This window comes from Pangasianodon hypophthalmus, chromosome 12 (genome assembly GCF_027358585.1).
Source record: "Pangasianodon hypophthalmus isolate fPanHyp1 chromosome 12, fPanHyp1.pri, whole genome shotgun sequence".
Classification (NCBI taxonomy): domain Eukaryota; kingdom Metazoa; phylum Chordata; class Actinopteri; order Siluriformes; family Pangasiidae; genus Pangasianodon; species Pangasianodon hypophthalmus.
The window spans coordinates 23097502-23121840 of NC_069721.1; the positions used below are offsets into that span (position 1 = coordinate 23097502).

At 40.2% G+C, this 24339-nt stretch overlaps 2 protein-coding genes across 2 annotated transcripts in view; one reads left to right on the top strand and one right to left on the bottom strand.

Annotated features, from left to right (window-relative positions):
* The window catches only part of wnt3 (wingless-type MMTV integration site family, member 3), a 34924-nt gene extending 18139 nt beyond the window's left edge, over positions 1–16785 (top strand). Inside the window, exons 2-4 of the mRNA XM_053238738.1 lie at positions 6436–6677; positions 10315–10580; positions 13141–16785. Of these exons, the coding sequence (XP_053094713.1) occupies positions 6436–6677; positions 10315–10580; positions 13141–13620 (988 nt within the window). The 3' untranslated portion in view covers positions 13621–16785. The remainder of the gene's footprint in view (positions 1–6435; positions 6678–10314; positions 10581–13140) is intronic.
* A 296-nt stretch (positions 16786–17081) lies between these two features.
* nsfb (N-ethylmaleimide-sensitive factor b) overlaps positions 17082–24339 on the bottom strand; it is a 35461-nt gene continuing 28203 nt past the window's right edge. Inside the window, exons 20-22 of the mRNA XM_026915050.3 lie at positions 23200–23255; positions 23016–23090; positions 17082–19365 (exon numbers count right to left, since the gene is read on the bottom strand). Coding sequence (XP_026770851.1) covers positions 23060–23090; positions 23200–23255 — 87 coding nt within the window. The 3' untranslated portion in view covers positions 17082–19365; positions 23016–23059. The remainder of the gene's footprint in view (positions 19366–23015; positions 23091–23199; positions 23256–24339) is intronic.

The window sequence follows — 24339 nt, forward strand, 5'->3', positions numbered from 1 at the left end:
TATATAATGCAGTGCAAAAGTAAATTCCTTCAACTCAAGTGGTTAATGTTGTGAGAACACTGTTGCTAAGCAACTGTAAATATAGATGCTGATCATAAACCAGTCCGATGCCCGAGGCTAACGGTTTTACTAGCTAGCACCTATCTGTGATGTCTTTTATACACACAATATAAAGGTGCAGTGATGTTAAAAACGAGACAAATCTGTCAGGAATATCGACATTTCTCTCAGATGTGCTGCTAAATTACTAAGAAAAAACTCCATTTTAGTAAAATTACACAGATTTAGCATTAAGTGCTAACAGAATTTCCACAGGCTCTGCTATAATGAGAAACTTCAGCAATGACTGAGTTTACAAGTTGCAACACAATGTTATTGGAAATTTTTAACTTCTGAAGGTACAAATAAGACATGACAAGATTAGACCATTTTTATGGCATCGTCATGTAACCATGTTTACCTGTTTACTCCAAGCTCACTTGTTTAATGGAAGTCTAAGGAAAGATTATTTCAGGAAGTAAATAAACATTTAATAATAGTAAAAACCTTTAAGACTTCTTCAGTCATGAAGCTCTAAATTTGCACAATTCATTCTTTCAGAGTTGGGATTACAGTTTTCAAAGGGAAGAGCCCGTGTTTATATTTTACCAGTGTTGTGGTGTGGGTCTGAAGGTTCACGGATACAATCAAACATTCAGGAAAGCATAAATAACCGGAACTACTTTTTAGTGTATCGATCCAGTGTTGGGAAGTTGCGTAAGTAAGGAACAGAACACCTGAGGGCATGTTGTTTTAGGAAAATAATCAACGACAAACTGGTGAGACATGGAAAGACCTTGATTAGTTGATTGTTGAAGTTGATTGTTTTCCAAAAACAGCATTTTCTGAAGTGTTTTATTCTTCTGACCCCACAGCAATTTAGCAACACTAACCATTTGTGTTTGTTATCCATTTATAGTTACTTTAAATGATTTTTTTTCCCCAGATTTTCTCCCTAATTTAGTTTTAGCCAATTCCCACCCAAATACCAACCAGGGAAGAAAGGCTATCACATGCTTCCTCTGAGGCATGTGAAGACAGCCGACCACATCTTTTCAAACTCCTGCTCACGCAACATCAGGGGGCGGCGTAACACACTCAGAGGCAAGCAAAAGCGCTATCCGCCTACTTCCACACACATGAGCTCACAGACATCCATGATTGGCTAGTGTCACTGTGATTGGTAGAGGGCAGGGAGTAATGACACCCCTCCCTCCCTGAGAACATGGCCAATTCTGCTCTCTTAGACTCGTCAGGATTCGATCTCCGGATGATAGGGCGAACGCTTTTCTATTGTGCAAGTCAAGTGCCCAGTTACATTTAATGTTGTGGACCGTCCACTATAAGCAAGTTAGCTCCTGTTCTCACTCACGTTCCCTCACTAGCCTCTCTTTTTTTTTCTCTTGAAGTTAATAAGACAAAAAAAAAAATACACAACTTCTCACAAAACATTTAAAGTTACACTGACACTGGTGACTCCTTCCACAAATCTTAAATAAACATCTTATATAAAACATCACCATATCAACAATTACACACGTTTTAAAAATGTTTAGGCGATCTCTGTGTTAGTCCTTACTATAGAGATCATAATACACCATTAGAAAAAGTGCATTTAGATGAAATTTCATAAGAACTTTCTCTCAGGATATATCTTATCCAAACAACTATATTGTTAGTGTGTAACAGTGTATTGTGGAGTATTGTAGATGTTAAACATTCACTGAGCTCAGCAACCTCCCTTAGACCTCCATTATAAGTGAGTTTGGAGTAAATAGGATTTCTGGTTTTTTTTCTCCGAGCAGGGAAATGTTTTGAAATTTTTGTCTGTGGTAATTACACATACGGTACCGATGCAGTGGTTTGAAATTAAGTTGAAAAATGATGCAGTATTCTTTTAATATAGAAACCAAACACACACACACACACACACACACACACAGTACATGAGTGAAGAATTAATGCACAGTTAGACAGTTAGCAGACGGTGTAATTATGTCTCTTACTCACTCGCTCGGCAAACACGGAGGGGAAGGAGCTCGGCTTCCAGTAAACACTACTTCAGGAGCTGATCTGGCAGATATATGGGCTTAAGTCATAGTTCGAGGAAAATAATTACGGATTACCAATAAAACTGGCATCTAACAAAGCCAGACAGTTAAAACATGGGTTCGTCATATTGATGTATTGTTGAAAATGTAAGACTTAATTAGTCAATTTTCTCCTGCACACATACCGACAGAGAGAGAGAGAGAGACAGAGACAGAGATATCACCTATACAATTATATTGACCCGCTGTAGGAGGTGTTGAGGTGGAGACTTGAGCAGCTGACGCAAGTCTCACGTATCAAAGGCTCCCTTAGCGAAAGTTTGTGGCTGAGACACACTGAAATTCACGTGACATCAAACACACATGTTCATGGATGGAGTGAGAGGTGAGAGATGAGAGGGTGGTGGTGGTGGGGAGGTAGAAAAATCAGAATGCCTCCAAGGAGGATTTTTGAGCTCTGACTTCAATTTCAGGGCCTTTGTGTGGGCCGAGCGAGGCGGCGATGTCAGAGCTGGTGATAGGGTTGCACCCTGCAGGGCCATGAGGTCATGCTGAGTGAGTGAGTGAGCGAGCGAGCACGCTCTGATCAGTGCGTTTGTTTACTCCTGATTCTCCACACGGCCGCCGGGGACACTGGGACACGCCGAGAGCCCGTCAGTGCACTGATACTGGAGTAGCGTAGCCATATCTCCTGGATTAGTGTGTCAGTGGAAAGTGATGTCCAAACATTTGTGTTCCAGAAAACAAATCGTTATCGAAGAAAGAAGGATATTAAGTAATAGATGACTTTTTCAGGATAAAAACATTAATCGTGCCAAATATTAATCTGATTTACTTTTTTCTGCTATTTTATAGTAACTTATTTGAAACATATTCTGAAGTGTTAGTAAGGTGTTTGGCCACCATGAGCCTCAGGAACAGCTCTGGAACTGTACTGCAGGGGTGAACACTTACGGTAGCTTTACATATGATTGTTAAAGAATTCTTTGGCTGAGATTGGCGGTCTTAGAACGCGTAATGAGCTGTGATGAGCTGATCAGCCGATTCAGTGCCACTGGGACCAAAAGACTGATGACATCAAGAATCTGGCAGCATGAAACATTTGTTAATTAAAATCTCAGAGTGTTACAACACTCATCTGTAATCCCCCAATAGGAGGACGGCATTGGATGATGCAAAACTCACAGGTGATGGTGAAACTTAAACGAAACATTCCAATGGACAGAAAAAATATCCTTGTTACCTCAAGATTACTTTGAAGAATGATTATGTTCACGCGAGCCTATTTTCTGCAAGTTCTTACGTTTTCTATGCAAGCAGAACTTTTTTTTTCTTTAATCGCAGGTCTATCGCAAGAGGCTCTTCATTGCATATCTGATGTGGAGAAACACGTTATCACACAGATTTTATTGGGATCTCGTGCAGTGTGACAAGTAATAATCTTAAAAGACTGCTGAAATCACACAGGCTAAAACCGATGGTGTTCATTTAGGTTGAGAAGTGTGAAGGCCATAGCATATGATTTATACCATTTTCATCCTCATCAAATCATTCACCGAGACTCATCAAACCATTGGATAAGACCACACCCATCAGGATAGAAATGTGAACAATCAGAAAAGGTTGATTTGCAGTGACACATCCCTCCAAGTGAAGCCAAACCATGCGAGTTAAAAATAAATAAATAAATAAAACAATAAATGTCCCCACAGCATAACAGCGCCACTGGTTTTTCCTTTAATTTGTCACCTGTCTGTATGTGTACAGTATAGTGAAGGATTCTTTGGATGGTTAATAGCTCTAGTTTTCTAACACATTCTACATGAAACATGAAAGGAAATGGAAGGAAAACCCTTTGTTATAAGGAATTTTTATGGGTTCCCCCAGAGGGACAAACTGAAGAACACTTTGAGAGTGTAACTACATGCAATCTATAATTCCTTATTTCACAGAGCATGTCCAAAACCACACCCTTTCAAGCAAGAATTATATAATTTGCCAATTTGTAGCCTGGAGGTGTAGTGGAGACTGTCCAACGTGCTCATGAAATCCCAGAATGCACTGCAATACACAATAAAATGTTAAGTTTAGAACCCTAAAGGGCTCTTTAGTTTAGTCCCTCTCTGGGAATTACTGACAGTTTACATTTAGCCATTCGGGAAACGCTTTTATCCAGACCGACATGCAAACTGTTGAAACCCTAAGAACAGGAAAATAGTATAAATAATAGCAATAACTGTAGTACCAGTACAGGCAGTGAAGGCAACATATGTGCAGAGAAAATACTATAGGTACTGTGTGAGAAGCAAAGTTTTTAGAAGGTTGCAAAAGGAATAGGGATGTGGCTCGGCTGTTCAGAGCATAGGAGGAAGCTCATTTCACCACTGAACCAACAAGATCTTGCATTTAGATGTCACAGAAAGACAGTCCCTGAAGAACCTTTAAAGGTTCTATGTAAAACACTATAAGAAGAGATTTACCTTTCAGTAAAATGTCTCTAGGAAACTAACCAATGAAGCCTTGAGGAACCCTTGATGTACTCTGTGTGTACAGAATAACCATAACACACTTTGTCACTTCTAGGATTTCTATTTATATAGAAGTAGAGACAGCAGCGATCCAACACCCAGTATCGGCATTGGGCTGATACCAGCAAAAAAAATGGTGGATCGGATATCGGGGAGAAAAGTATCAGACATCAAATGGCAAAGATTGGAAATGGATTTGGAAAAGAAATGTATTTTTGGAACTGGAAATGTTTACATATGGAGACTTAGGTTCTTCCTTTTGTTAGGATAGACTGTATTAAAATTTTACTATTTACACAATAAGTGTTATTTGTGCAAAAGAGTAACTGAAGTGCTTCAGCTAAAAAAAATTCTAAAGCTTGGGTTTTAAAGAAAAATATTTATCATTTTTAGTCCAATATCTAAAGGACCAAAGAACGAAATAATTTATGATAATGCACACTAATGAAACAAATAAGTATGTATCATAAATCACCTACATTTATTAAGAAATGATTACAATGCTACAAAAATCACTCCGAATCATGAAATAAAGACCCAAGAACCATGAATAAGTTAAGCTAAACAAGTGCAAATTTAATCTGTATTTAAAACACATACAGAACTACAGAGCTTAGTAATATAAGAAAAACATCTTCATGCTCAGGATGGGTTATACTGCTTCAGGATATCAGCAAGATGCCTCGGAGCAAACCCATTCAGAACTTTAAACATAACCAGCAGGACTTTGTAATCAATTTGTAATGTAATAGGATGTAGTGATGTGCTTAGACTTTCTTTTCCTGGTAAGGATGTGAACTAGCTGAAGTTCACTTCAAATAAAATAAATAATTTAATGTAGACCTCAGATTGATTCTAATTTTAGAAAACAGACACTATGGATGCACAGATAGGATTTATGACGATGAATCCATAGCTGATTTCCTCTGAAAGGTGTGTGGATGGCTTTATGAGGGGACGATGGAGGCTGTGCTTGTTTAGCGCACCACCAGGAATAAACAATAAGTCAAAAACTTCTCAGATATGTTTCATTGGCAAAGGCAACAAACCTGTTAATAGGGGTGCAGTTGTGTTTGAGCCTGTCATAAGAGCAAGCGTGTTAAAACACAGGCAACGTTTTTCTTTCCAACCTTTTTTTTTTTAGCTTTATGTCAGGCAGAAAAAGAAGGCAATTAAAATGAATTGGTTTGTGGAATGCCTGTTTCGGTGCAGTGGTACCAAGGCCATGTTTAGGCAGATGCCCACGGCTTAGATGAACATTGCACTACAAATCTTCTGTCAGCTACTGCAAAACTGCAACACACGTAGTCAAATGAAGATGGGTGGGAGCCAAACGGCTGACTCAGTTCTCAGGTATCAAAGCTTACTTCAGTGATGATGCGCCAATTAATATGAGCTCGCAGGAAAAAAAAAGATTAGAATAAAAGCACTTTAGTGAGACGACTTCAAACAGATGTCTGTGGATGAACCAGTGCACTAATATCAACATACAAGACAATGATGTGCATAACACAGCTAAAGTGTCCTCTATGGGCTTTGTTATTTATAGTCAGTTTATTGCAATCCAAACCTCATTGTAGTCTTTTATATCCATTAGATTAAAGATTACAAAAGATTACAAAAGCAAAGCTTATAAAACCTGTTTATCTAAATCAATCAGGCCATATTTAAACAGGGCGTGTTAGTACAGCTTGTTATACTCCATGCTATCCCTTAAAGCAATTCTCTTTGCCCATCTGCTGCATGCATCACCAGTTCCACCCCAGAAAGGTTTCAGCTTGATTGTGATAAATGTTTTTTCCCTGTACTTTTCTCAGGTCCCTAGCTCTGGGGCAGCAGTACTCGTCTCTGGGCTCCCAGCCCATCCTGTGCGGCTCCATTCCTGGTCTAGTGCCCAAGCAGCTGCGCTTCTGCCGCAACTACATCGAGATCATGCCCAGTGTTGCCGAAGGGGTCAAACTGGGCATCCAGGAGTGCCAGCACCAGTTCCGCGGTCGCAGATGGAACTGCACCACCATAAAGGACAACCTAGCTATCTTTGGCCCTGTGCTGGACAAAGGTAAAGGCTCTAGGATCATTAGGCTGTGTGAAAAAAAAATTGTTCGGGAAAAAAAAAAATGTACCCAACTTTACATGGTATCCCAAATATTGTGCAGCCAGGTTTGGGCTTCCAGCATTTGCTTGGCAAAAACTTTTCCACACCTGTGGAAGTGGTGGCTTAGTGGCTAAGGCTTGGGGCTACCAATCAAAAGGTTGAGAGTTCAAATCCCAGCACTACCACACTACCATTGTTGGGTCCTTGAACAAGGCTGTAAGCAGCTTTGTACAAAAACGTTAGCCAAATGTAATGCAAACACTTGTATACATATAACTTTGGTTTAATTTTTTCTGGACAATTCAAATAAGGTACAACCTGACAGCTTTGGACAGAATATAGCAACATACATTTGGGTAAAAAATATACACTGTTCACATCTGAAAATTCAAATTAATATCTATTTTTGGAAACAAGCATGTAAACGTACAGCTTTATTGATTTGATTTAGATTTGATTTTGGAATTTTCCTAGATTTAGATCTAACTTTACTTACAGAAATCATTTAGGTTCTACAGATATCTGTCAGTGTTCCACAAAAATCACATTGCAAAAAGGATGAAAAGCATTTGTTAATTTTTTAAACAAAAGACAAGAAGGAGAAACCAACAGGGAACCTGGAACAGCGTGCACCGTGCTGAGAGATAGCGAGCAAGCCCCGAGCCGAGGTGGCCTGTCCTGGAGGTTGAAGAGGTGCAGCCCTCTGATCAGGAGCAGTGTGTTAGCTTATGTGTCAGGAGGGAGCCGGTCAGCGAGTGCGCGAGTGAATGAGAGAAAAAGAGAGGGGAGGCCAAATGAGATTACAAGCAATAGAAAAGGGCTGGGGGGTTCCGCTCAACCCCTACTGTGCGTGAAGGCCGGTATGGGCCATCTCAGTGTGCCTCTTACAGCCCGGCTCCCACGAACGGCCCATTCACACGCCCTTTTGACTGTGTCATGAAAACGGCCTGAAAGGGAATCTCCCATCCTTCCCCATCACGGAGGGAGCGAGGTAGGGAGGGGTGCATGATGGGCAGAGGGAGGCCTGGGGGAGAGGTCAGTGAGGCCTGAAGACAGGGAGGATACTAAGAAGGTAGTGGTGTTTGAGAACATTAGGGATGGTTGTTTGTTAATTTGAGAGGTTGATTTAAGAAGCAGGACAAGAAGGAAAAGGAATTAAAAGGGCGAGAAGGAAAAGGTGGTTGGTATGTGTATGTGGCTGTAGAGGTGGAAGGGGAGGTGGGGGTTGCTCCTGTTGGGAATGCCAGGCCAGCTCTGGGCAGAGCTAAGCCGGGCTGTGGGGGTGCTGGTTGCTGGGTCCTTTTGTGTGGGTAATACAGTGTGACACCACGGAGACAAAGGCGGATTCATGGGCTCAGCAGGTAGCGGGAGCAGCTCTGCGTTTGGCTCGGGGCCACAGCTCCTGGGGCCATCGGCTCACAGCGCTCTGTTGTAGTCGACCCAGCTGGGCCTGCCAGAACCGACTTGGCCTCAATCGGGCCTCCCACCCTCAGAGGTGTATGCCCAAACACACAAGCATCAGGAGAAATGAGCAGTGTGTGTTTACGCTCTTCAGAACAATAGAACATAAAGCAAAATATGTGCATATTCAGCAAATCTTCTAGGAAACTAATGGAACTGCAAACACGCAACCTTGCTGAAAATTAGAACTTGGTTTGAGCTATACCCTGTTAAAAAATTAATAGTTTTGCAATATAATTTTGAAATGAATCATCTGTGATAGCTGAATAGAATAGGACCTGAGCCCTTGCGTGACTGCATAATGGATGGCATCATGGGAATGTCACCTGATTCTGATGATTCATGCTTCCTGTCTAGCCAATAAGAGATCACGTCCCTCACCTTTTGTCTCTTACGTAACACTGTAGTTCCCGCAACTGTCTTATGCAATAATGCAAGTAGTCATCAAAGAATGCGAAAATGAAATGTGAAAGAGATGGTGTAGTAAACAATAAACTGATGTGGTATTTGATATCCGGTATCTAATCTGGCATTAGAAGTTCGGTTGTTGTTTGTGCTTTTGCTTTGTTTTGTGTGAATATGTTGTTAACAGTATTGTAGCCTTTTGAGTGCAGGTAGCATAAGCAGTATAGCACTAGAAACATACAAAACATGTGTGCACACCTGTTTAATCCAAACTAAAGTGTACCAGACAACAACCAGAAAAAATGGTACTGGAACTATGACCCAGGTGCTAAAATTGGCCCTGGTGCTTCCAGTGGAAACTGTAAGAGGTTGACAAGGTTCTTCAGGTGGAAATGTGGATAAAGTTCCTGAGTTTGTAAAGAATTTCCTGGGTTTCTGAAAATATTCCTGTGGTGGAAACATGAGAATTCCTGAATTCCTCAACATGTTCCTGGATTTCTAAAAAGGTTCCTGTATTGGAAACATGAGTAAAATTCCTGAACTCCTAAAAAGTTTCTGGGTTTCTAGTAAGGTTCCTGTAGTGAAAACAGGGGGAAATGTTCCTGTGATGGAAACGTGAGTAAAATTCCTGAATTCCTAAAAAAAGGTTCTGAAAATATTCAGGTGATGAAAACATGTAAAGTTTCTAAGTACCTTAAAAAAGTTCTTGGGTTTCTGAAAAGGTTCCTGTGGTGGAAACATGACTAACATTTCTGAGTACCTGCAACAGTTTCTGCATTTCTGAAAAGGTTCCTGTAGTGGTAAAATCCCTGAGTTCCTTAAAAAGCACCTGGTTTATGGAAATGTTCCTGTGGTGGAAACAGATAAAATTCCTGAGTGCCTAAAGAGGTTATGAAAAGATGTCTGCAGAAACATGTCTTGTGTGTGGCTCAAAGTGTCCTTATGGCTAAACCACATTTAAGTCTGTCTACAACATGACAAGCCAGAGATCTCATAGTGTTAGAAACTTTAAATGTTCTCAGGACATGTATGCATGTGTCTGTACATGTGGGACGTATAGGAATGAGTGGTGTGATGGGTGGGAAAGGTGGTCATAAGAGCAATCAGGCAGTAGCCGGGACCGTTCATTTGACTGTTGAAAAGACCTGTGTGGTAGGTTCAGTGGCCCCTTAGGGACAGAGTCCAGATTAAAAGTGGGAGAGCCACAGTAAGTGTGCTGCGATTGTGAAACAATGGTGTCCGGTTACCTAATAATCTGTTGCATTCAAAGGAGGAGTAAATCCATCTCTCAGCACATGCCTTTGCAGAGCAAGCACGTAGACCCCATTGCTGGATTTCACCCACGTGGCCTCAGGGGCTTGATCTGGAAAGCTGGAGCACCTTTAAGATGACACAGTGTCACTGAAACCCAAGGTAGCATTAGGCACAAACGACATGTGCAACAATTGAGACTGTCATGTCAAAGATGTGCCTGTTCTTATAGTGCATTGATATTTCGGAGCACATCACAGAAAATGATCCATGCCCTTAAGACACTGTCTGATGTGAGACTTTCAGTAGGATTGCAGATGGAAATTCAGGACCCTCAGGATACAGCACTGTCTTTTGGATCACTTTAAAAGCTAGCACCAATCATCGCACATTGGCATCTGCTTTTCAAAGAGTCTTAAAAGTATCCTCACTTATGCAGTGTTCTCTCTTTCCCTTGTTTCTCTCTGTCTTTCTCTTTCCCTAGCCACTAGAGAGTCTGCGTTTGTCCATGCAATTGCCTCTGCTGGTGTGGCATTTGCAGTGACACGGTCCTGCGCAGAAGGAACCTCCACCATGTGCGGCTGTGATTCCCACCACAAAGGGCCACCAGGTGAGGGCTGGAAGTGGGGTGGCTGTAGCGAGGATGCCGAATTCGGGGTGCTCGTATCCCGAGAGTTTGCAGATGCCAGAGAAAACCGGCCAGACGCCCGTTCCGCCATGAACCGGCACAACAATGAAGCTGGACGAATGGTAAGTTCCGAATCATGCTGTTCATACAACAGGTCCACCTACCATACAGATCCATCAATGCAAAGGAACCACCATAGGACCACCAGAGTAGATATCGTTTGGGTAGTGGTTTATTTTCAGAACAGGGCTAACATGGTAGTGTGTGGTGTTGGTACATGCAGATCAAGTGCAGCAATAGGTACAGTTGAGTTACTACCTACAAAGTGCACCTATATGATACGTGTACCTGAAAACATGCATTTAGGTACAGGGCAGGAGTATCTAACGAACTTGTAAGCAAAAAAACTCCCTTAAGGAACATAAAAAAAAAAGATTTGGCTAACAATCAGAGGTTTTGAAAGACAAAGTACAATAAAAGGGAATTAAGTGACTAAGACAATGAACAAAGCTCTTATATTGTTCGTGGGTGGGACTCAGCCACAGCTTAAGGTGTTAAATGCATGACAGATCAACTGTCAAGAATTGCCTGATCTCTTTTCGGAGTGCCTTTTAGCCCCAAAAGAAGCATTTATATGTGAAATTACTGGGTAATTACCTCCCTGATCCTTTCATACCTCGCATGTCTCGCATCCCTGCCGAATTCCGTGACAGAGGTGTAAACGCAGTTAGTGGTTTGAGGGCGGTGGGAGGGAGGAGAGAAAGAAAGCGGCAGGGCTCGGGATTTTCGCCCGTCAGCTCGCTGCTGGAGTCGATTAGCGCTGAGGCTGCTGAGGGGCAATTGGCAAGACCACACCACAACACAGCGGCCCTTTGATCTGCGCTCGACAGGAGCAGCGAGAGACCACAGTGGCAGGCAGCGAGACAGGCAGCCCTCTCAGGACCCCAGGCTGCCCCACCTGCCTCTCACGCCATTGTTCCTGAGTGGGCCACGGGAGGTGCCGCAGGCCTGACGAGTTCAGGACATGATGTCAGAGGCCTTGGCTGGGCCCTGGGGGGCCCGCAAACACCTGCCTTCCGCCGCAGCTGGGGAATTCTGCAGCTAAATATAGCCAGGGAATTAAAGCAAACAAACCAAAACAAAGGCAGAGTGCCACTGGCATGCTCACATGAGCGGCACTTCTTATGAGAATTAGCTAAGCACTGCAACTGCCTGCCTCTGAGCTCAGCAGCTGCATAACACCTGTAGCCAAGGCCTGGCACTAAGCACTTGACCAGGGGTATCACAGGAAACCAATATAGAAGCATCTTCCTCTGTACAAACCCAGACTTTAACCATTATAAGCTATATTTAATCAGCATATGAAAGCAATGATGAACATCATGTTGAATTTTGAGGAAGGAGTGACCTACTTAGTATTTTATAGCACTAGGAACTAAGTTTTGATGCAACATAGCAAACTTTAATACCTTCTCAGGCCAAAATCAAAGGTTTCTCTGCTAACGTACCCCAGGTACCTTATTAACTATTTTCTAAGCCTTTCATGAGCAGGGTAAACTTAGCTGTTGCTGCCTTCATGTGCTTTTCAGTTGGTCCTATGACCCATTTGCCAAGTCATAATTACAGAGTCTTTGCATTCAACAGTAACATTAGCTGGTCAGCTAACTTGATTAATCAGTGACTATTAAAATGTTATATTTATATGAAATTACTTACCATTGGCCACTGAAAGTCTTTCCTCCAAACCTGATGAAAGAGTAAATGTCAGTAATGACTCAGGAGTTTTGTCCTTTCCAAACCTTTTGTCTTTAACAAGGCTTACTTCAGATTTTTTTTTTTTTTTTTTAACTCACCAGGCTTTCTGTGTTATATCTTGCTGATCCCAAAGTCTACTGTACTATTTTTCCAAAATTTTTCCTGAATTTCAGTACTTTTTCACTTCAGGAAAATTCCATACATTTATAGACTTGCCAGACCTGCAAAAGTACCCTCCAAGTTGAAAACTGGGGTATCGAAATGCTGTATGCAGCTCTTACTTGTAATTACAACTTAAGGAAACAATGTGCAGTTTTTAGGTTAGGAGTATGTATTCAATATAATATAATAGCAAGGCAGTAACGATGCAGAGAGGATATGCCAGTAACAAAGCGTAAACCTTCATTTTCTTTAGTCCATAATGTTATGTAAAAAAATAAAACACCATGGGGAGTGCTGTTATAGGAAAGTAATCAACAATGGGGTGCTCTGATATAGAGAAGTTACTGTTAACCACCTCGAAGTTGATTATTTTCCCATAACAGTCCCAAAGTGTTTTATTCCTCTTACACGGCAACAATATGCCAATGACTCCAATTTTTATGACTCCAGTTTATTAAAGAATGAACCACTGTACTTTTTGTCTGTTTATGATTAAATTTAATTTTGTGGAACATCCACGAAACAAGTTAGCTCCTGTTATCAAATTCCTCTGACTTGTGTTGGAAAGCTTTACCTCTGACAGTTACAAAGCACTGACACTGGAGACTCCTTCCATAAAAGTTAAATAAATGTCTTCTTAAGTACACATATTACATAACAAGTACACAAGTACACATAAATCCATTTATGTGGAGCATCCTCCATACAAGTCCCCATGTGAGTTGTACTATATCCAGGCTCTCATGTGTCTCTTTTCTCCTCAAGACCATCCTGGAGAACATGCACCTACGCTGTAAGTGCCATGGCTTGTCAGGGAGCTGCGAGGTGAAGACATGCTGGTGGGCACAGCCTGACTTCCGCTTGCTGGGCGACTATCTGAAGGACAAGTACGACAGCGCGTCTGAGATGGTGGTGGAGAAACACCGGGAGTCCCGGGGCTGGGTGGAGACACTGCGAGCCAAGTACGCCTTCTTCAAGCACCCCACTGAGAGAGACCTGGTCTACTACGAGGGCTCTCCCAACTTCTGCGAGCCAAACCCGGAGACGGGCTCGTTTGGCACACGCGACCGCACCTGCAACGTGTCGTCTCACGGCATCGAGGGCTGCGATCTCCTCTGCTGCGGCCGCGGCCACAACACGCGGACTGAAAAGCGCAAAGAGAAGTGCCACTGTATCTTCCACTGGTGCTGCTACGTCAGCTGCCAGGAGTGCGTACGAGTCTACGACGTACACACGTGCAAATAAGGAGTGCGAGAAGTGCAGGGGTGGCAAGGAAAGAACATAAGACTGAAAGAGATAGGACTGAGTAGCCTATGCGTGTACACACACACACACTTACTCACAAGATTGTATTGAATACAGAACACACATCGTGGGTAGTGGCACTTCGGTACCTGAACTTTTAATATCCTTTAATAACAGTCGAGCCTCTTTTCTGGGAGAATTAGCTACCATGTGATTACCACTATCATTCCTGATGCATTCCTTTTTTTATTTATTTCAGCTGTGGTGTGTTGAAAGAGTGTAGCACATTATTACCTGAACCCTCAATGTCTTCTGGTATCACTCTACCTGTCACTCTAGCTCTCTGATCGTCTCTCCTCAAGGCCTGGTGGCTGAAACCGTATCTGCCCAACACACTCTCACACTACGCAGACATGAACAGAGCTAGAGGGGGCTGGTGAGAGAAGAAAGGGGTGAAGGAGGGAGTGCGCTTACTTAACTACTGATCATTCAGAGCCTGAAGTGCATCTGAAGGCTGGGGTCTTTAAGCCCGAATAGACTACTGATACTGACGTAATCCTCATACTTTCCCTAATGTCTTCCCTGATCCTGCACAGGTGCACCAGTTAAAGGAGTACTCCAGCATTTTTCAACATAATAGCTATCTACTGCATCTGTAGCGTACGTGTAATTTCTACAGACAAGAATTTCAACACATTTCTCTGTACACAGAAAATACAGACAACTTGCATATGAGGGAAGTCTTAGGGTAGTTGTTGAATTCAATCGATGTTTAAAATATGTTTTTAAATTATTCAAAAAATTCAACCGATACACTGGATTCCCTTTACAAATTTTATGAAAATTTCTTAAAATGGAATTCTATGGACAGGAATTCTGTCAATAAAAGTTTTAAAATTCATGACTAAATAAACTAAATTAATGACTAAATAATGCAAAATTACAACTGTTACACTGAATTCCCTTTACAAATTTTATAAAACTCACTTATATTTAAAGTCTAAGGGCAGTTGCTGATTTCTGCCAATAAAATTTTAAAAAATAAACGACTAAATAAAGCAAAATGACAAATTTTCATTTTCACATTTTATAAAACTTACCTATAATGGAAGTCAATGAATTCTCTCAATAAACATTTTAAAATTTGCAACTAAGTAATGTGAAATCACAACAGTTATACTAGCTTCAAATGACAAGAAACACTCTTATAATGGAAGTCGAAAGGCAGTTGTTAAAAATTCATAACTGATTCAATTATGCAAAATTACAGCTGTTACACTGAATGCCCTTTACAAATTTTTATAAAACTCACTTCTAATGGAAGTCTAAGGACAGTCATTGAATTCTGTCAATAAAATTTTAAAATACACACAAAATACGAATAAATAACACAAAATGAGTAGATTTCATTTACAAGAAACTGATTTTTGCAAAATATTTTTGCTATTTGTAAATAAAGCTCTTAATCTATACAATTTGTCTTTTCAGAGACATTTTAAATAGAAGAATTTATGGTTATGACAAAGTTACCCGTATGGTCCTGGTTGGAGCATGAACCACAGAATAAGCAATTTTTTTTCTCTATTGTTCCAGTGTTGGACAAAACTTTATAAGAACAGCTTTCTTTCATATCTGTCTCATCTGAACACTTTTACTGTCCCAGTCCAACTGATGGAAATGTAAATTTGCATTGATTAAGTCACGTTTTAAACGTTAATCGAGGAAATTCAACATGGACTTGGACTTCCATTATAAGCGAGTTTGGAGTGCACAGATTTTCAGTTCATTTCCCAGAAAATTGAACTTCTTGTGTGTGATAATCATACGTAGAGTAAAGATGTAAAGTATGGAGATTAGGTTGAAAAACACTGGAGTATTCCTTTAAGTAGTCACTGGTCACTGATTTCACACACTGATCTACATGTACAGAAAAATAAATGCATCAAGGTTGCCTACTGAACATGTCCAGAACCATAAGGGGAAAAAAAAGAAACCTCATTAATGAAAATAACGCTGTAATGCTGAAATGACTCAAACGGTACGATTTTGGCCATGAGATCAACTCTTATGTGATGCGTTTCCTTTTTTGAAAATTTTAATTTATGATGGTGGTGATTAGAAGGAAAAGAGCAGGTGTGTATAAATCGACTACCTGTCTAAACAAAGCCAAAGTGTTTTCAGGTAGAAGCCAAACCACCATCAAAACACACACACACACACACACACACACACAAACTTCATTTGCATCCAGAGTTTTAGAGTTAAATTTGCACTTACGAACACACTGAGCAACAGAACGAATGTTAGGAGTTTTATATATAACCTTCTAACCTTCTCTAACATCTATAGATCTTGGAAAGGGAGAGGATAAATTGGGATTGGGAGACTTTATGCGTTAAACTCTTAAGTTGTTGTCTAACTGCTGTTTGGACGTTAAAAGGCGAAGCGGTCTGGGTGTCCTGACCCGAGTGTGTGTGCGATGGCTGACGTCGAGGGGGAGGGACGACGGGCTTCACAGACAAACAGACAGGCACAGGGTTCCATACATGTTCCAACAGTCCTACACACATCCCATTCATTAAGTTTAACTACAGAAGCAGAAGGTAGACATTAGCGTTGTCTCCTTGAGACTGAATCGTCCGCTTAACACCCACATCCACATGCACATGCACATGGTCTCCCTCTTCCCACAAGCAGCTCCGCCCGGCATCACTGGTCATTTCAGCACTCCCTTTCTGCTCCTCCCAGCCCGCTATATATCCAAAGTTTTGTACAAAGTTATTAATTCCCTTTCTTTTTTTTTTTTTATTTTATCGTCTGGAAATGTTATGTTTTTATAAATATTATTTATTATACAATGTATATATCTGTATGACTGAACTAAGATTATATATTTGAAGAACAACTTACTGTCTCATGCTTTTGCTTCTAAATTCTGCTTTTATTCTACTACTTTATGGATAAATTGCTATATTATTGCTTTTGTTTTTAAAGTTAGACATACTAAACTCCTAAACTAACCAAACCATATTATATAAGTGACCTTACATTACACCTAGTTAACCCAGTTTAACTTATTTGCTCATTAGTGGTTAAGAGAACGGTGGCCCAAACTGTTTCCAGTTTCCCACGCAGCTCTAATAAAGGGTAATGATCTTCCTCTTGGCTACCGTCTCAGCCTGCATGTAATCTGTCATTTCAGTGCTCAGTGCTTACGTCAGCTTGTGGCCCGGGAAGCTGTGGCATCTCCTAACACCGAGTGTAAATGACAGAGAGAGAGAGCAAGAGAGAGAGAGAGAGAGAGAACAAGGGGGAGATGAAAGAAAAACTCAAGCTTTAAACATCCTGGGAATTCCTGAACACAACTCAATGATACCTTACGCTGTGTCGCAGAGCGTGGTTTTAAACACACACCACTCTTTATGCACAATGCAGAACAAGAAATCAGATGATACTCCACATATAGTGCACATATTTTCTGCAAGATTTATTTAATATGTTTATCCCATGTCAAAATTATAAAAAAAAGGTTTCCATAAAATAAAAATAATTCTTCCATTACAGCTAAATCATTTACTTGAAATATAACTGTTATTATTTGGAACTCACTCACATATTAAAAGGACAGACAATGGAGCAAACAGTCAATGGAATAAACATTTTAGCTGTAAATTAAATTTAACTCACACTCAGAGGGACAGATATCTAACTAGTGCTGTAGGTCAAGCAGTTTAAATTCTACATATATACTAAGGATGGGAATCTCAGACATGCCTGAGATTTTGGGCCTCATTGGGTGTAATTGATTTTATTGTACTAAAACGTCCCTTCAGATTTATAACAGTTTCACGCATGCTGATTTTCTTCATATTCATGTGTGTATGTTGATAAACAGTAATAAGCCATAGATTATCAAGAAAGTACAGTCGATTTACAGCTGATTTACATTTAGTCATGCACACAAAATTCCATAAAAGGCATAAACGATCACAGAGAGCTCAAAAGACAGCTAAATGGTGCAGTATGCAATAAATCGGCGCCACACTAACACTTCCTCTTTTAATAGGGTGCCATTACTTTTGTCCTAATTGCACAGTCTTGTGTGTCTTAATTTATGGATTTGTTTTGGATCTTACTCTTTCATGTCATCAATATGACACCACTCATTTTCACAAAATGTTCACTAAATTGGTGTGCATAAGTATTCACCCCCCTTGAAATTTTTCCACATTTTGTAGTATTACACCTTGGAACTGAAATGGACTTATTACTGGGATTACATACCATGAATATAAACTAAGTAGCCCAAAATATTGAGGAAAATCAATATAATTTGCAAAATTATTTATAACCAAAAATAGTGAAAGAGTAAATATTCACCCCTACTACCATTAAACTACTAAAAGCTCTAGCAGTAACCAGTTTTCTTCAGAAGTCACATAATTCGCTAAATGGAGTTGACCCGTTTGCAGTTAAAGTGTGACGTGATCTCAGTATAAATACACCTGGGAAAAAAAAAAACAGTTTCTAAACATATCTAAACAAACATGATGAAGACCGAAGAGTTATTAAAAAAGAAAAGCTTTTCAAAAGTATCAATAACGGTTTAGTTATTAAAAAAAAAAAAAGAAAAACAAAAACAAAAGAAAGGGGAAAAAAACCAAACGTCCCACAGAGCGACTTTAAATCCGTAAAGATTTAAAGAGAAAATCAGTCCGACAGTGCTTTGCATTAGTCACACTTACACAACACACCATACGAGAGAAAACAGTGTATTAGGCTTGTGAGATATTGATTGTTCCCTGCTCGAGATTTTCTATTTTAAAATATCTCGATAGATGATAGAACCTAAACCAGGACTACCATTTCAGGTTTAAGGAGAGTAGAGGAGGGTGTAATAATGTTATCAGCTGTGCAGTCAGGAACTCACATAAACTCAGCCTGATGGTGGACTGTTGAATGATTCTGCAGTAATACGCAGTAAACAGTTAAAAACAAAACATAACAGCAAAGTTCAATATAATCCTTATGTCCACATGGCAGACATTTATACTGTTGATGCTGCTCACGGGACAGAGCAGTAGAGCGCCAGTCCAAAAAAAAAAAAAAAACGTGTGGCAAAAAGTGTGGCAAAATGCATAACGGTTGACAGTTCCAGTAATATAATATCTGGATGATAAACGTCACTGTATATCATGGCAATGTAGTATCATGTAGGGACGATAATATTGTTTTATCTCACAAGCCTACAGTCCATCATGGAGCTAAACTTAGGAAAATTCAAGATGTCCTTCACTAAAACAAAGAATGTGAGTCTAGCTGTAACTCAAAAAAATTTTTTTTTCTTTTTTACAAAACTAATGTTCAATCAAACTCAAGTGAATGGCATTAAGACTAAGGCATCACTTAGGAATGTTTAATGCCTTGTGTAAGCATATACACACTGATCAACTTCAGCAGACCTTATTTACTCGCGCACACAGACACACACACAGACACACACACAGACACACACACAGACACACACACAGACACACACACAGACACACACACACGCATAAATCCAGTTTCGATGGGAGTGTTAGCAGCCTTTACCACCGTAGCACTGATCACTGCGGTGTGCACACACACACACACCAGTGTCCGTGTGCAGTGTTCGGTGGAGTCACTAACAGCAGAGAGAGCTCGTGTTGGACAGGACGAAGTGACGGCGTTGATTCCACAGCAGCACACAACACAACACACCTGAAAAGAACAAACGGTCAGTCTTGGATTTTTAACACGTATTAACTGTTTCACACAATCCTGATAATAAAATAAAACTATAGATCCTTCATTGCAGGGATGTATCCTTACCATTTTTTTACAGACCGAGTACGAGTGCATGCTTTCTGGTATTCGACGATCTCAATACCAACACAGATACCGATATAAACAACCTAACAACCTGCTTAGCATTAATCAATCAGCAACGTCAGGGAACATTTTATTTAGCTCCGTTTCTGCCGGTTTAATGTTTAAGATGTTATATCATTTAAACAGAATTTGTAATAGTGAGTGAGATGGCAAGCTGAGAAAGTGTGCATGTTTCAGTGCTCAGTGCTCGCTGAACTGAACTGCTCTCAAACACTACAGTTTCTCTGCATTTCATGACACCATGGACTAATGTTTAATGACCACGCTCAGTAACACTGCTCTACACGCTCAGGTCAGCTGTCCTTGCACGTACTGTGTAAGATATTTTATCAGCTTACTGGTATCTTAGGAAGATACTGTAGCTCCTCCTTTTGATATTTTCACAAAGTTTGCAGTCTGCTTTGCTTTGATTGTCATCTTTAATCATGAAATAGGTCCAGATCACTGTCAGTACTTACTCTTATATAGTATCACCTGGTTTCTCAGCAACTTTTATGAGTACGAGGAAATAAGCATGGCATCAGACTGATACAAGATACCAGTACAAGTACCAGTACAAGTATTGATGCATCCCTACCCTACTGTGCTATAATGTTATAATTATAATAAAGCCCATAGTAACATTTCCTTCATCAAACGAATGATTTCCTCATACTTTACTGCACTACCTGTAAAAATATTACTATTCTATAAAACCAGTGCTGACAAATGGGCTAATAACTCTCTTTGTTCCCTGTTAATATATAAATGATGCAGCACAATGGCCAAAGATATACACACACCTGACTGATCCAAGTGTGTACATGTGAAAAATAAAAAGGGCACAGGCATGTCCAGGATGTATTGTCTCACTACTACAATGCTGAAACAATACATGTTGATCGAGTCGTAAAAGAATTGGCGATTACATTGCTTGATTTGTCGTACAATAGCAGGACGGCTGGCTGTCTAGACGACTTGGCTGAAATGAAGTGGGCAACAAAATAAAGGCAGGCGTGGTTTATAATTTCCGTCTAGTCTTCTCTTATTATTGCTTGTAACCAAAGACCAAATGTTTTGTTTGTTTTTGTGTTAAAAGGGGACCAGATATAGAGACCCAAACAACTGATGACATCATTCAACGATGCTAAGCCACTTACATGAAAAGTTACAACGAAAAAGCTGAAGTGTGTCACGTGTAAAAGTTTTATTTCATTGCTTTTACTTGTGCGTGTCTCATTTACTACAGTACAGACAATTCAATCTATAAACATGAACTGTCTACGTCTACATCAGATTGATTTAATGAGATAATGTAGTTATGAAGAGTCAACATCATAGCCAGCGTGAACTAGAAAGAACGACTTGCTTTCTTTTCAAATTCAGGAAAGGAAAGATTACGAGTTCTCGCTGAAATCAATGTTGTGATCATGTTAACTTTCCAGGATTTGCATACTGAGATCATTTTACCCTTTAAGTGCAGTAAGTCCTGTTACACTGAATTACTTCACATGGAATAATACACTCCGTGTCGTGCTGTTTTCGGAAAATAATCAACGATAGGGTCATTGATTATTTTCCTGTACCAGCGCATACTGAAGTGTTTCATTTCTCTCACACTGCAGCAATTTTACAATGTTAAGTTACAATGTTTTATTTATTAAAAGATCAACACCACATACTTTTTATCCATTTATACACTATATGGCCAAAAGTCTGTAGACACCTGACCATCATAATCATATGTGCTTATTGAACATCTCATTCCAGATTTATTCCCGCTTTGCTGTTATAATGAGCTCCACTCTTCTGGGAAGGCTTTCCACTAGATGTTGGAGCGTGGCTGTGGGGATTTGCGTTCATTCAGCTACAAGAGCATTAGTGAGGTCAGGCGCTGATGTTGGGATGTCGAGGAGGTCTGGGGTTCATTCGGTGTTCCAGTTCATCCCAAAGGTGTTCAGTGGGGTTGAGGTCAGGGCTCTGTGCAGGACACTCGAGTTCTTCCACTCCAACCTTCACACACCATGTCTTCATGGAGCTCGCTTTGTGCACAGGGGCATTGTCTTGCTGGAACAGGTTTGAGCCTCTTAGCTCCAGTGAAGGGAAATTGCAAATTTACATCATACAAAGACATTTTTAGACAACTGTATGCTTCCAATTTTGTGGCAAAAGTTTGGGGAAGAACCACATATGGGTGTGATGGGCAGGTGTCCACATACATTTGGCCACACAGTGTAGTTACATTTAATGTTGTGGAACATCCACAAGTCAAGTTCCTGTTTTCACTTAATTTACAGCTGCTATAAACAGTTGTTCCCTTAATAACCTCTCTTTTTTCTCTCTTTAGATCAATAAGCCATTAGTAAGCATAAACTCCTCTTTCCTGAAGATGTCAGAAAATGCTACAGCTTCACTCCTGACACTGGAGACTCCTTCCATAAAATGTTAAATAAACACATTTACACCTTACAGAAAACTTCAACATAAACAATTGCACACATTTTTCAAATCTGTTAATGAAGAGCGTCCACCATAGACGTTCCTATAGAAAATGAATCAGCACCTTCAAAATTATTGTATTTAATAGCTAACTTTGTAAATGATGTGATTATGTTGGATTGTGCTGAAACACTCCAACACACACGTAGTTAATTAAATCTTGCTAGATTTGAATATATTATTTGGAAAAAAAAAAAAATATATATATATATATATATATATATACTTATTGATATAGTAAGACTTTTGGGGTTTTTATGTAAGGACTACAACACTTGTGGGTGTGATGTTAAAGGAAAATAATCAACTTTGAGGTGGTGAACAACACATCCTGAAGTGTTTTATTCTTCCTTCACCACAGCAATTTGACAACGAAATTTACAACTTTTGATTCATTAAAGAACATCATCAACATCTGTTTACAGCAGGTCACAGTATTGTATGTGCTCAGATGGTAAGATTTTGGGGTTTATTAACATTTAATGAAACAAAAATACGCATAACATGACAGAAAATCATATATGTCCTGCTCTGCAGTAAACAAAGTGTCCTGGATGGTGTCGAAGCCTTTAAAATAGGTGAAAATGAATGCAAATCTATTGAGGGGGCACTTACTTTCAAACATTATATGCTGCTTCAGCAGTGTCACTTTAAGGGCTCATATGTATATCCATGAGTACGAAGTGAGGGAATGTGTTAAGATGCATGATGTTTTTAAACAGTTCTGACAGGTTTTAAACATTTTGTGTAGCCTGAACATTAAACATTTTGTGTTTGCATGAAAATACAGTACACTGTTACTAAAAAAAAAAAAGAAAATCAACACAACATTGATGCAAATTGTTACCAAAAAGAGTGAAATAACAAAATGACACACAATTACTAAAAACAGTGAAACAAAAATGGACAAAAAATGCTATTTATTTAAAAATAATAAATAAAACAAAAATTGATTAAAACACACAAACAGAGTAGCGAAACACGGAGACATCGACACTCACCATGACAGCCTGCGAGTGTGTGACCGTGCTCCAGCGGCGGCGCTTTATAAAGTCACATGTTTATCAGAGCCCAATCTACAGAGGAAACAGGAACAACGTGGAAAATAAACCTTCAAATAAACTCACGCTGAACGGATTCACATTTAATGCCAGATAGGAGAAGAGCGAATGCAGCAGGACTTACGCGCCCTCTTCTGTCAGCAGAGCCAAAAACTTCTTAACTCTGTACTCATGCGGCATCTAAAACACACACAGACACACACACACACACACACACACACACACACACACACACATATATATATAAGGGAGGGCAATGAGGTTCATTTACATTCCATGTGTTTACCTTTCCTGGAAAAGTCTATGCAGAGCCTAGAGGGTGTAGAGGTGTGTGTGTGTGTGTTTGTGTGTGCGCATGTGTGTTAATAAATGAATCAGGAGTATCAGAACTGGTGATAAATCTAACCTAGAGCTGCAGTTTACCTAAAAACGATCGAAAGACAAACACACTTTCTCCCTAATTTCAAGTCCCCTAGATCACGAGGGACGGTTGCCGAATTGGAACGCGTCTCTACAATCTGGAGTGTGTACTGATCCGAATATCGGGGTGAGCCGAATATGTTCTCTAGAAAGTCGTGCACAGGTGGACGAGCAGCGTTAAGAGCTCTGCACAGGCAGGGATTAGTCGGGAAAATGAATGGCTGTGTACGCCATAACTTATCTCTCCTCGTTGCCCGTGGCTGTTGGAGTCAGAACGCGGGCAAAGCGAAGAAACGATTGAAGGGGGGCGAAGGAATGCGAGGAGGGAATGTGAGGAAAAGAGGTGAAAAGAGGCTAAATCTGGGAGGGCCGTCACGTCGGAGCAGCGCGGCTGCGTGCAGCATGTCCCGGCAGACTTACTCTCATACCTCTGCGGGAGGAGAAAGGGGGGGACATACCACAGAAATTACGGCCGAGCATCCAGCACAAACAGGACTACAACTCATAAACAGCACTCCAACTGCCGCTAAACACCACCACAAATAACTCCTAACAAACATCAGTAACACACTACGATTAAACACGAATAAAGAATAACGCTCTGATTAAGAAGGAACACAAGCTGGGGTTTCATTAAAGATAAACTGCCTAATGTAGTGGTTTCATAACAATTTTCATATTCAACAGAAAAAAACATAGAGAAGCACCTCGTTAAGAAATCTGTGCCTCGTTACAATATTATTTTTACTGCACACTCATTCACGTGTTCGCAACGTTTTCCTCGTTTAGTTTCTGTATTAGCTTGAGTACAATTTATTAGAGGATTTATTAGATCCCTTGGAGG